Source organism: Micromesistius poutassou (genome assembly GCF_964030765.1).
Source record: "Micromesistius poutassou genome assembly, contig: SCAFFOLD_1471, whole genome shotgun sequence".
Taxonomy (NCBI): domain Eukaryota; kingdom Metazoa; phylum Chordata; class Actinopteri; order Gadiformes; family Gadidae; genus Micromesistius; species Micromesistius poutassou.
This window is the reverse complement of record NW_028177823.1, coordinates 1-13,202: the sequence shown is the minus strand read 5'-3', so window position 1 is coordinate 13,202 and position 13,202 is coordinate 1. Positions and strand designations below refer to the sequence as shown.

Below are 13,202 nucleotides of genomic sequence, written 5' to 3'. Positions count from 1 at the left end.
AACATGTAAACACCACCAGACGAGCTTCATGGATGTGATTAAAATGCCTGTCTTCTCCATAGGGGGTCTTAGTGGGTGGACCGTCACCCCCATCTCCCACAGGAAGAGCAGGAAACGATCACCGGGGAACACAGAGAACTCTTGCAACTCACCCCGCGTGTGCGTCTGTGTGTGTATGTGTGTGTGTGGCTGGCTGGGTGGGGATATTAGCTGGGAATGTTCTCCTCCGCATCCCATTTTAGTCCCCCTCCCCTCCGCCCCATTATCATATCTATTGGGACACAGATGCTAACGACGTCTTTAGCTGATAGCATCTCCACACATAGATTCTACCGACTATCTACAAGGTTATGAAACTCAGTCATCCATCTCTAATGGGAAGCTGGGTAGGAGGAGGAGGAGGAAGGGAGGAGGAGAATGTGGTGGAGGAAGGGAGGTGGAGGTGGAGGCGGAGGAGGAGGAGGAGGTGGTGGTGGGAGGAGGTGGTGAACAGGGGACAAGAAATAGATCCTGGAGTAAAGGAGGAGGAGGTGGTGGTGGAGGTAGAAGGGAGGAGGAAGGGTGGAGGAACAGAGAAGGAGGCGGTGGAAGGGAGGAGGAGGGAGAGACGGAGGAAGGGAGGAGTCTGCCAGCATCTGCCTGGGGTACTGGAGCCGTGTTGAAGTCGTCTCCTCGGGGAGCTAGCAAGACGTGCTGGTGTCTGGGGTCTGGTTCCTCCCCCGTTAGTATGCCAGAGTGACACACCGTCTCATCAAAGAGGCGGAGGCGGGGAGTCCCGAGCTAGTAATGCGATCACGTTCCTTATCTCGCTCTCTGAAGTCTCGCCCCTGTCACGGGCTTTGCGGGGTTGTGCAGAAGACCATCAAAACATTATTTATTCTGTTTTTATGCACTCAGCTTCAGATACTGCGACACATAGGCCACCTCCTCCCAGCGCTCCTCCTCTGTCTGCTGGAATAAAGGAGGGGAGGAATACGGGCAAACAGACTAAGGGAAGGAGGAGAGGAGAATGGGGAGAGAGGAGTAGAGGAGAGGTAGGGAGACAAGGTTGAAGGGGTTCTCTGACAACTACACTATTTGTCACCTCTCTCTCCCTCTTTCTCTCTCTCTCTCTCTCTCTCTCTCTCTCTCTCTCTCTCTCTCTCTCTAACCACTGCCATGTGTTCAATCTCAGATGTAATCTGTTGCAGACGCTGGGCCGTGGCTCAACAGGGAGGCGAGGGGCTTGCTTTGGGCTGCGCGCCATAGTCACACTGGGACCAGACAAAACGACCAGCCCTGCAGCCAAGAGAACCATGCGAAACCAGACACAACCACCAGCCCCTAGAGACAAGATGACCATGCTAAACCAGACACAACCACCAGCCACTACAGCCAAGATGACCATGCTAAACCAGACACAACCACCAGCCCCTACAGCCAAGATGACCATGCTAAACCAGACACAACCACCAGCCCCTACAGCCAAGATGACCATGCTAAACCAGACACAACCACCACACACGACAGTACACATCCAAAAGCCCAGAGAGAACACCCTGAACCAGACCAGCTCCTACACAGAGTCTCTTAATAATTATAATAATAACAATAATAATGATACTTTATTTCTATAGCGCTTTTCTTAATACTCAAAACACTTAATACACTTAACGCATAATAGGACAGTAAAAAAATAGCAGATAGTAATGAAAAGTACAGAAAAACATTGAAAAACATATACAAATTAAAAGCACACAAATTAAGAGGCAGAAATGGGAAGGTGAGGCGACTGTTAATTGTGTGACACTTGAAAATAAAGTACGAGCGCGATGGCGTCACGGCTCTCCTTCGCCAAGTTCCTGGGACCGGCATGAACACAAACTATAAACATATTTAGAGCAAACAAATGTAGTGTTGAGAAGTTAACCTGTCACAGTAAGTTTACTTCCCCTGGGATTAGGGCGGGTAAACAGGACGCGCCCGGAGAGACCTGCAGCTGGGAGAATTGTTGTGACAGAGCAAATAGCGCTGTTGTGTCACAGATAGTGTTTGGTTGCTAATCTTTAAGACGCCAATCCCGAAGACACATATCCCCGGGATATGTGTCTTCGGGAAGAGGGCGGTTTTGGGGTGCTGCAATTTAAGTGCTCCGTAACTTGCGTTGTCGAAATGCCAGGTCTAAGGTCTCCTGCCGTGCACATAGCTCGAATTGTGCATAGTGCGTGTGTAAGTGTGCATCTCAGGGGTGCGTGTGTGCGTGCATGCGTGCGTGTGTGCGTGCGCGTTTGCATCTCATGCGTGTGTATGTGCGCGTGTGTGCGCCAGGGAAGCGCAGGGGGCTGTACTACAAACAGAGCAGAGCTGAAATACGGGTCTCATTTGGCCCCCCCTGCAGACCCTGCACCCCTGGACCGCCCACCTCCCGAGCCAACACCTCCATCCACACTCTCCCTCGCCCACACCTCACTCCTGATGCTTTCCGCAGGCCATTTGCTCAGTCAAGGGTGGGCTGATGGTGTAGGGGGTGAGTGCTGAGATGTGGGGTGAGGCGTTTACACTGGCAGGGTTTGAGGAGGGCTTTCTAGCCCCCCGACCTCCTTGTTGACTACCTTCTCTACTAGAGACGTCGTAGGGGAAGGGGGACTTGAGGGAAGGTGGGGGGGTGCCTGTTTTTTTCCATACTAACATGCTATGTGTTGAAACACAAGAGTCAGTGAGGGAGCCTGGGTGGTCTTACCCTCTGCAACCCTTAGGAGGCGCTGTTGCACTGTGGGGATTTCTTCCCCACCCGCCCATTTGGCCCATTTGGCCAAATTCTGTGGGAGTGTACTTTGAGGGAGTGTGTGTTTCTGGGTTTCTGTATGTGAGTGTGTGAGTGGGCGTGTGTGTGTGTTTGTTTGTGTGTGGTGTGTGTGTGAGTGAGTGTGTGGTGTGTGTGCGAGTGAGTGTGTGTGTGTGTAACTGTGACTGAGCATGTGTTTCTGTGTGAGAAGGGGAGTGACTGTGTGTTTGTGTGTTTCTGTGTGTGTGTGTGTGTGTGAGTGTGTGTGTGTATGTGATTGCGTGTGTGTGTCTGTGTGTGTGTGTGTGTGTGTGTGTGTGTGTGTGTGCGTGTATGTGATTGTGTGTGTGTGTGTACGGGTGTGTGTGTGTGTGTGTGAGTGTGTGTGTGTGTGTGTGTGTGTGTCTGTGTGTGCGTGCGTATGTCTGCGTGTGCATCTGCGTCGAGGCCCAGCTAAACTCAGCCAGATGTGTAATGGCTGCTCGGCCATAAAGAGGCAGTTAAGGCAGCGAGCGCGTTGGGCGCATGGACCAATGTTGTGTCTTAGCAGTGAAAGTGTGAGGGAGCTGGCAATCACACTGTTGTTGGAACAGACTCTACGGGGCTGGAGGGGGTGGCGTCGGGAGGGAGGGAGGGAGGGAGGGAGGGAGGGAGGGGGAGGAGGAGGGTCAGGGGAAGGGGAGAGGGGAGAGGAGGAGGGGTGAGGAGGGGGCTTTTGTTCCTGGAAGCGTGATGCAGCAGAGAAACATTTGGGGTCTGACTCAGGGGTCCGGCTCAGGGGCCGCTGTCTGCCTCAAGCCCCCACCATTCTTCAACTTTTTTGGCAAACGTGCACACACACACACACACACACACACACACATGCACACACACAATCACGTACACACACAGAACCACACACACACACACACACACACACACACACACACGAACATCTCAAACTAATACCAACTACCCACAAACAAAGGAGCCCATCGCGTGGCAGACAGTCCTGGAGGATGTAGGGCACTCACACATCCCATAATTGAGCTTTCCTTCTCGTATGTCTCGAGTCACCGTCCATGCAGCATCCTGATTATTCTGACAAGCGTTTCTTGTTTCTCGGGTCGACATGCCGCCCTGCTACCAGCGTTAAGCACTTCCTGATGTGAGGACGATGACAGAGAGGAGGACTCGGTTCACAGGTCCTATTTTGTACCGTTTACTATATTTCAGCAGTGCACACACTGGGACGCGAACCCAGAACCGTTCGGCTGTGAGGCGAACGCCCCACTAGACCCTCCCTGCTGCCTCTTAAACGTCATCTCATCGCCGCTATTATAAACCAGAGTCAGCTTTTCTTATCGCCGCCTCTCCCACTCTCACGGACACACACCTTTAGGACAGAGCAGAACGCAGTAGGTGAAGTGCTCAGGGGTGTGACTCCGTGCCGAAAGGCACTGTTTCTCAATCCTCGATGTCTGCAGCCTACTCGAATGCATCCTTGAGCAAGTCGCCTGATCCCCTAGCTGCTCACTTATCACATGCATCTAAAATAATCCTCATTTTTCCCTAAACGTCACTTTGGATAATAGCATCGGCTCAATGACTGAATTATTGACTGATGTCTTCATGAGGAGGCAGAACACAGGAAGGTCCTTCCTGTAAACATCCATGCAGAGCACCACATGACCCTGTAGGAGCACATGACCTGGGACACGGGGTGGTGGTGGGGGAGGGGTCCGGGCTGGACCCAAACACCAGCACCCGGAGGCGGCCTGTTACAGGGTGTTCTGACAAGAGGACACAGCGACCCAGCTGATTTATGGACACATGGGGGGGGGGAGAAAAGAGGCAGAGAGGGAGAGGAAGAGAGAGAGAGTTTTCATTGTATTATTTTATTATTCTTTTTTTAATATTGTATTTTATTATAATTATGTTGCATCTTCTTTTACTTTCGTACTTTGGCAATGTAAATGGGCATTTTCCATACCAATAAAGCCCACTGAATCTTGAGAGAGACAGAGAGAGAGGGGGATGATTTATAGTGGGAAAAGAGAGGTCACCGTAGAGAGTGGAGAGAGGGAGAGAAGGTGAGAGTGAAGAAAGAGAGAACAAGAGAAACGAGAGAAGATGAGAGTAGAGTGAGGGGTGACAGTAAACTGTAGGACAGAGGAGGAGAGAGAGGAAGGAAATACATAAAGGGTAATGAAGAGTGGGGAGGGGTGAGTACAGAGGCCTTGTGTCTTCATTGCCTTGTTTACTGCACTTCAAATGGAAGCCAGGACGCCAAGACACAGGGTGTGTGTGTGTGTGTGTGTGTGTGTGTGTGTGTGTGTGTGTGTGTGTGTGTGTGTGTGTGTGTCTGTGTGAATACTGGGGGTAGGCATATTTTTAGCACTTCCTTCTAATATTTTCTTTAAATGCATCAGCACTTTTCCGACTATGGTAATTAGGATAAAGTGATGGACAACAGAAATCTGTGATTTCCTTCTTATTGTATAACTAAGGATTATCAAGGTCTGCATAAAGCACATAAAATTATGTTCCATGAAATCCATTGCAAACATGTCATTCCAGTCTATCGAACACATTTCGGTAGGTATGTAGTGGATACATGCCATATGTGATGGTTATTTTACATTTTAAGATCATGTTGTCCACCACTTCAACAAAGTCTGAATTTGATAGGGCTGAGGCACCATTCATTCTTTTAAAAGAGGAGAAAAGACAGAAAAAACTTGAGAAGGGGGGGCTGGAATGATCAAAGCCACTGGGAGCTATCACCAAGATGGCGTACTGCTGGTTGTGCTGTGAGCTCCTATCTACACCAGATAAGCAGGGAGGGTGAGGGAGGGGAGGAAATACCTTGTTGTGAGGAAAGAAGCAGATAGAGAGAGATGATCAGGCAGTTAGGAGTCCCATCAGAGACTAAACAGGGCAGATGTTTCCTACCTACGAAGTCTACAGTCAGGCCTTTCATACTCAGACGAACATCTGGTGAACTTTGAGTCCATTAGTTTTTATTAGAATCACCGCATTTTTGTTGGGTGGTTGTTTTTTCCGTATTTGAGTTTAAGCACTTTGTAAAACGCCTCAAGAAGCCACTCTATAAAGTTTTTACAAATATGGTAATAATTACACTGTTATTGTTGTGATTATTAGTATTATTATAATCATCATCATTATGCTGCCACTTTCTTAACATGTTTGAACTTGACTGGCATCTTGACATGGAATGAGAAACCTTAAAATGGAAAACTTAACAGCCCAGCACAATTTGTGTCTCAGGAAGCCAGTTGTTGGCCAATATCAATATCCTGCACGCCACTGATCAACCAAACTCCTGGCCCCCCCTGATTAAATAAACCTTCCCCCTTCGTATTTATATCACCCACGCACAGACCACTGTGGGAACCAGTCGCCCACCAAAAAGGAGTCTCTTTGTTTGGGTTTTATTTAATGAAGGATTCGCCTCGGGTTTTCTCTCATTTGTTTGTGCTATTGTCCACGATCACGGCATTCTCTGTGCCAAACATTCTGACAGACTAAGTATAGCGTCGAAAACAATATCTGGGGACAGCAGGAAACCACAGGGGAATGAAATGTGGCTCCTCTTTTTAAATACGCTGCTTTCTTCTCAGAGGGACGGAAGCAGAACCCAAACCTTGTTCTGCTTTGCCGCCTATCATTTTGTTTGTCTCTCTTTCCTTGTTACCCTGGCCATATCTCCTTCTCTGTTTTACAACTTTCCCATGAAGCCAACGCTGGAATAAGTGTGTGTTTCCGCGCGGCACACCCTCTCTCATTTTCCTCCTCACTGGTCGGGACAGAAATAGGTGTGTGTTTTCGCTGTGTTTTGCTCGGTAGCTACGTATGTGCAGAGGTGGCATACTTGCACTGTTTTCTTGGTGCCGAATGTGGTTGGCTGCCTGGATCTGGCCAGAGATCAGCAGAACGTCTGGGCCCAAGGCCAGACCCATTGGTCTGAGGCCAGGACACCTCGGCCACCCGCGCCGGTCTCTGCCCACATGCACACGCCCCATGCCCACCACAGGACAGAGGTCTGTGGCAGCCAGATGAGAGGCCCCTGGGAGAGTCTGGGACAGAGATTGGTGCCCTCTGCCAAAAGTGTTCATATGGGTCGCGCCGAACCAAAAGAGGGAGGGGATGGGGGTGGGGGGGGGGGGGGGGGTGCAGTCAAGCACAGCACATGACACACACTGGGCAGGAAGGTGCAAGACCACAAAAAACTGTCTGACACAAAACTAACCCTCCCACTGTCGCTTTCATTCAACCTCAGCACATGTGCGCTACAGTGAAATTCACCATTATCTCACTGGCAGACAAAAAGCAGAGCAATGAAGTCTCTTGGACCAACACAACCACATGTCACTCCCACAGGCACACACGCACAGACACACACCACACACCCAGACAGATTCTCATTTGCCCGGGTAAGTGAAAGTTATGGTTCAGCCTAATTCCCAGCAGGTTATGAGAGACCATACTGATGTAATTGCAGCAACAAGTGTTGGGTCTCTAGAGGGGGGACCACCCCTGTGTCTTAAAGCACACAGAATTACGCAGTAACCTATGATAATATCCTGGCATTCTCTGGGAATTACAGAGGGAAATATTATACCAAAGGTTCACTATGCAGCTAAACCTAATACTTACAAGGTTTTAGCTAGTGTAAACAACCAAACCAATCAAAACATGCAATGGGCTGCACTAAAAACAACTCCATAAATCATAGGTTTAGAACCTTCCACTTTGGGAAGGTCCTCCTTGATCTCGGCCATTAAAAGGACATCGAGCCAACAAGGTACATAATACTGAGGCCAATCAAGTCAACTATATTATTTCATGCAAGTATTTGAGTCGGATTGGTGAAGAAAATAATTCATGGGTCAACAATAGCAGACCACATAGCTGGGTGTGGAAACGTTAGGGTTCAGTTAAAGACTTTTTTGTTTTGTTTTGAGGGGAGCAGAAACGTTCTGTAGGAGTCCTGGAGGAGGAGGAGGAGAAGGAGGAGGAGGGGCTCTGGTTAACACACTCCGGAGACTCAATGAAGAACTCAAAACAAGAGCTCTGCAGGAGAAGATCAGTACTTACAATGAATAACAGATAACACTATTGGATATTGGAATATTATACTATTGGAATATTTCTGATTATGATTCTTATTTTGAAAATGACATTAGTAAGATAAAGGATTACCTGTGATTGTGAAATATCACTTCACTTCAACTCTTCCATCAATGTTTGTCCCTTTTTGAGGCGCATACATTGATGGTCTTATTGTAGTTAGTTGGCTGATTATTCCCCATACCAGTGTTTTAGAATATACAATGTTAACCTGCCTCCAAAGTCCTCAAACAGCTCGTGTTTCCCTTTCCACACACACACACACACACTCACTCACTCACTCACTCACTCACTCACTCACTCACTCACTCACTCACTCACTCACTCACTCACTCACTCACTCACTCACTCACTCACTCACTCACTCACTCACTCACACACACACACACACACACACACACACACACACACACACACACACACACACACACACACACACACACATCAGGCATTGCGGTGAAGACACCAGTTCAACCTTTAACTGTTATGGTGGTATTGTGTTAAAGCTGCAGCGGTGGGGGCTACATGCTGTTGCGGAAAAACAGAATCAACTTTTGGAAAAACGCAACCCAACATCACGTTGCAGTGGCCAATCACGTAAGCTGGTGGTCAGACCAGAAGACGTCCAAGGGAAGAAAAACCTTGTTAACCACCCAACGTTAGCAGTGTAGCATACTACTGTTTACCAAACAACAGTGAAGTTGGAAGAGAGACTGATCGCTGCCATGTTGTCCTTTCCCGCGCTGTACAGCCCTGCCATTAGAGTGCTGTGGTAGAGTGGTTTAGGTTCACACCACAACGTCACACAAATGGGCCATGAAGTGACCCTCCCACATCACTGCAGCAGTTTGCGCTAATCGCCGCAAACGCCTGATTTGGTGTGAATGAGCCGAAACACGTGCGATCACCATCACACTCAGAACTTCACCAGCTCCCTGGCCCCTGCCACTAGTCACAGCCCACTAAACCCTAATACCGAGTACTGTCTGCACCGCCTTGGATGCAGTGTTAGTGCAACACAAGGTCTCATGACATGCTCGCTCTCCGGGAACATCCAAAGATCTCCTTAAAATGTATGAACAGTTACGTGTCGAGGTGTTTCACATCATCAGACAGATAGAATTTTCACAAATTCTACAGTATTGTATTTTGAGTCAATAGTCAAGTCACATGACCAAAACTAACAATGGGTTGCGGAAGGGGGAGTTCACTACAAACAATTCAGATTGAAGGGCTAACCCACCTGATATGCATATTTTGGGGCAGGAGGGACGGTTTGGAACAGTAATTGAATTGATGACATAGGGAGTTATGTATCCAGGTCTTTTAATACAATATCATATAATTATATAATAAAGTAACTTCAACCTGAATTTGTTGGCATGATACTGAACCATAAGGGGTTATGTCCAGCTGTAGTAGGAGCCGTGGCCTACTGAAAGTTTGAGAGATTGGATTCCGTATCAGTGCTAAATGCATTATAAATATAAATATCAAATCAACAAGAATGTACGTTTTTATGGCCAGTTTGGAGATATAATGACCAGCTCTAGTATTCACTTTACTTCCCAATCACTTAATGTCTGCAACAATCCCAATGTCTGCCTTCTCAAAGTTTATTCTTGTTCCCACTGGGTTTTGCTGGCTTAGTGTTTGTTGGTGTTCACAGATCTGAATGAGGGTCTCCGATTGTGGATGGAAAATCGATTTAAACCTTGAAGAAATGGGTTTTCCTGCATGTGTGTGGAGATGGGATGTATCACTTACGGGGTCTGAGCCAGACAGCCTGGGGCCACGGTTCCCTGGGAGAGCTTGTTGCTACGGAGACTGGTCAGTTCCATCATGTCCACCTGGATGTCCGTGGCGTGACCGGGTAGCGGATCAAGAACCGTCAGAATCTTCTCCACCAGGTTGTCGCCGTGGTGACCGACAGCGCCTGGAGAGAATAAAGACATTTGAGGACAAATGGTAAACTACAGATTAGAAGAGACAGAAATCTGTCATCTATACGACTTCACCTGTTAGATCCATGGTTCTGTCAACAAAGATAATTGAGGCTTTATTGGGGGCTGTTTTTCGACGGTTTTTCGCCTGGGAGTGGTTGCTGAGTTCCGCCGCGATGAGGCGACTCATGGGACCCACGGCGAAGCTCTCTTCCCTCGTACAGGTGGTCTCAAACAGGGAGTTCAGGGCCGAGGCGAGGGACTTTATCTCTATCTGTAGATTCGTGGGTAGTGAGGACATGTCCACGTCGCCGATGCTGCCAAACCGCTTCTTCTCGGGACGTTTGGCGTTAATCAACTCTAGGTCAGGAGGAAGCAAGGGGAACAGGTGGGCGAAGGCTGGGGCCAGCAGGAGCTGCTGGGACACAGGAGCGAAGACCACGGGGGCGTGCATCACCTCCGCCGTGTAGTTCATGTTGCCCATCCATTCGCAGAGCTTCTCTTCCAGCTGCTCAAACACAGGCTTCCCTTCCAACTCGACACTGACGTTGTTAGCAAACAGGTGAACAGAATGGGCAACGGCGGTGAACACAACGCAATACTGAAAGTGGCTGAGGGATATGATGTCTCTGATAATGTCGACTGTTCTACCTTTCAGCAAGGTGCTCACCACGAACACAGCCTTGGGTTCGTTTTCCCCACTGGACTCAAAGCTGGAAAACTGTTTTACATTAAGGGCTCCTGCTTCAAACAAAGTGATAGCTCCGCCGTTCCAGTGGAGACTCTCAGCACACTTGTCGTCCATAAACACAACAGCTCTCTTCACTTTCGCAAGCACTTTCTCCCACATCTGACCGGGGAACATGGTGAACTGTTCGGTGGTCGACATTTTTATTTTATTTTGTTATTGTGTCTGACACGACGAAATCCCACAACACGACATAAATGTCAAACGAACTGCATTCCAAAACAATAACACATGAGAGTCTCGCCGCGGTGACGTGTCCGCTTCTCGTCGCGACAGATCTACGTCATTGGTTTGGAAACGCCCAACGAGTTGTCACTCAGACCAGACTCAAAGCTGTGATTCAGACCAACTGATAATACTGATAATCCAATGTTTTCCCATAAATTATACTCATATGGTGCATCTATATATAAATATTTTTTTCTGAATATAATAATTATTTTATCAATTATATTATCACATATTCATATGATCACACCGGAATTTCCTGTCTGTTAATAATGCGATTATTTTAAATAAAACACGAACATAAATCATTAAGTGGGTGAATAAAATGTCTTAATTCGACTGATGTTGATTGTGTCACTTTATAAAAACTGTTCAACGACTGTTGCCGTCCCCCGTCCCCATAGAAACACAGCGTAACTGTAAATTCGCTCACGTTGCGCTATCCTGCTAATTGACAATTTAAACCGTTTTGGTTTCTTTTGATCAAGAAAATAATTAACGATTGTTAATCCAACAATCGTCAAAAAATACACATCAAAACATAACATTTTGATGTTACAATGTCCGAATTGGATTTGGACAACATATGTGAGGAGGATGAGGATGGGTGGCTGTATGAAGGTGAGTTCTGAAGTTTAACCCACCTGCTGCTTTTTGCATGAGAAAATATGGTCGGGGGCCGTGAAAGTCATCAAGTCCAGCTGACAGCTGTTGCCACATCGACCACATGGAGGCAAAAGGTTCCTCAGTGATGCAGAACAGCAAACAAAGCAACAGAAACATCAACGTTTATTTTGTTGGGGTGTTGGGGAGAAGCAAGGACACATGCACTATGTTCTATACTTAGCATACATTAAAATGTTTATTTGGCTGTAAAAGCCAAACTGCAAAGTACCAAACGTGACTGACTGGACCTATTGTTATTTCACATTAACCCTTCACAAATAACAAACAAAGTTTTTATTGACTTATATGGGATATGTACATAAGACAAAGATTCAATCTCCTCTTCTAATTATTCTCCCATAGGAATTGAAACCATGGATAATACAGATGAAATGGAAATAATATACTGGTATGTTCCTATCTGAACCCCCCCGTCTACCTAATGAATTCTCATTTCAAATGTAATCACATCTCACGTGAATCTTTGTGATATTAGTTGGACCCATCATCCGTGCTTGGAAAAAAAACAGCTTTCTTTTCCGTTCCCACACTAACCAATCATGATATATCTGAGCTTGTGGCTTACCATCAACAGTTAAATTCCATGCTTTCTTCCCCGACTCCATTCTCTCGCAGCACATATTATACACCATAGAATTATAAATTCAAATTGACCTTTTGGTTCCTCTAATTAAAGATGTTCCGCAGTAATAAAGCGACCAGTCCCATAATTCCTTGCAGTAATTAAAGTTTCTAGATGGGATTATGCTTTGAGTTATTTGAGTATGAACACCCGACCGGAGCCTAACCTCACCGATCCTAACATTTTACTGTATTATTTTATACATTTATTGATATTTTATGTACAGCACAGCCACAGCACATGAACCCGCAAAGGATCATGGGGGTGAAATGGAAAAGCAGGTACTGTGCACATATAACACCTTACTTGCAATCGAATTACATTTTATCGACCGTTGTTGAGGTTATAGTATACTATTACCTCCGTCTACGTGTTGTTTGTGTGTTGTGTTCTTGTCTTCATAAGAATGCAGAGGGAGACAACCCAGAGGAAGACAGCAACGAAGATAATGAAGATGATGATGATGATGATGATGATGATGATAATGATGTTTGTGTCACCATAGGAACCATAAATGCAGGAGCCTCATCTTTATGCACGTGGGTTGAATACCATGGTTTATTATGGCTGTCCTGTTCTATCTGTGTTCTATGAATATCTAATCAATCAATCAATCCAGCTATTCATCTATCTATCTATCTATCTATCTATCTATCTATCTATATATTAATCTATCTATCTATCTATCTATCTATCTATCTATCTATCTATCTATCTATCTATCTAGCTATATATATCTATCTATCTTTCTATCTATTTATCTATCTTATCTATGCTGCATACTGCATACTGCTGTTAGTTGGGCCATTTGTCTTGTGTTTTTCACCATTGGTTGGTATAGTGGCCAGTGTGCTTATAAGGTTGGTTTGGGCAGGGGCTTCTGAATATGTGATTTCCTTGGATTTTGGCACAAGGGAATACACAACTGATCCTGTGTATTCATGAAATATCTATCTATCTATCTATCTATCTATCTATCTATCTATCTATCTATCGCTCTCCCTCTCTCTCTCTCTCTCTCTCTCTCTCTCTCTCTCTCTCTCTCTCTCTCTCTCTCTCTCTCTCTCTCTCTCTCTC

At 46.5% G+C, this 13,202-nt stretch overlaps 1 protein-coding gene across 1 annotated transcript; it reads right to left on the bottom strand.

The window, feature by feature from the left end:
- Nucleotides 1-4,485: 4,485 nt before the first annotated feature.
- Nucleotides 4,486-10,831, bottom strand: LOC311375014 (sec1 family domain-containing protein 2-like). Its single transcript, XM_084490722.1, has 3 exons — nt 9,916-10,831; nt 9,665-9,833; nt 4,486-4,561 (listed from the first exon to the last, which is right to left on the bottom strand). The coding sequence occupies exons 1-3, from the start codon at nt 10,727-10,729 to the stop codon at nt 4,525-4,527; spliced, it is 1,020 nt and encodes a 339-aa protein (XP_084346848.1). The 5' UTR covers nt 10,730-10,831; the 3' UTR covers nt 4,486-4,524.
- Nucleotides 10,832-13,202: the final 2,371 nt, after the last annotated feature.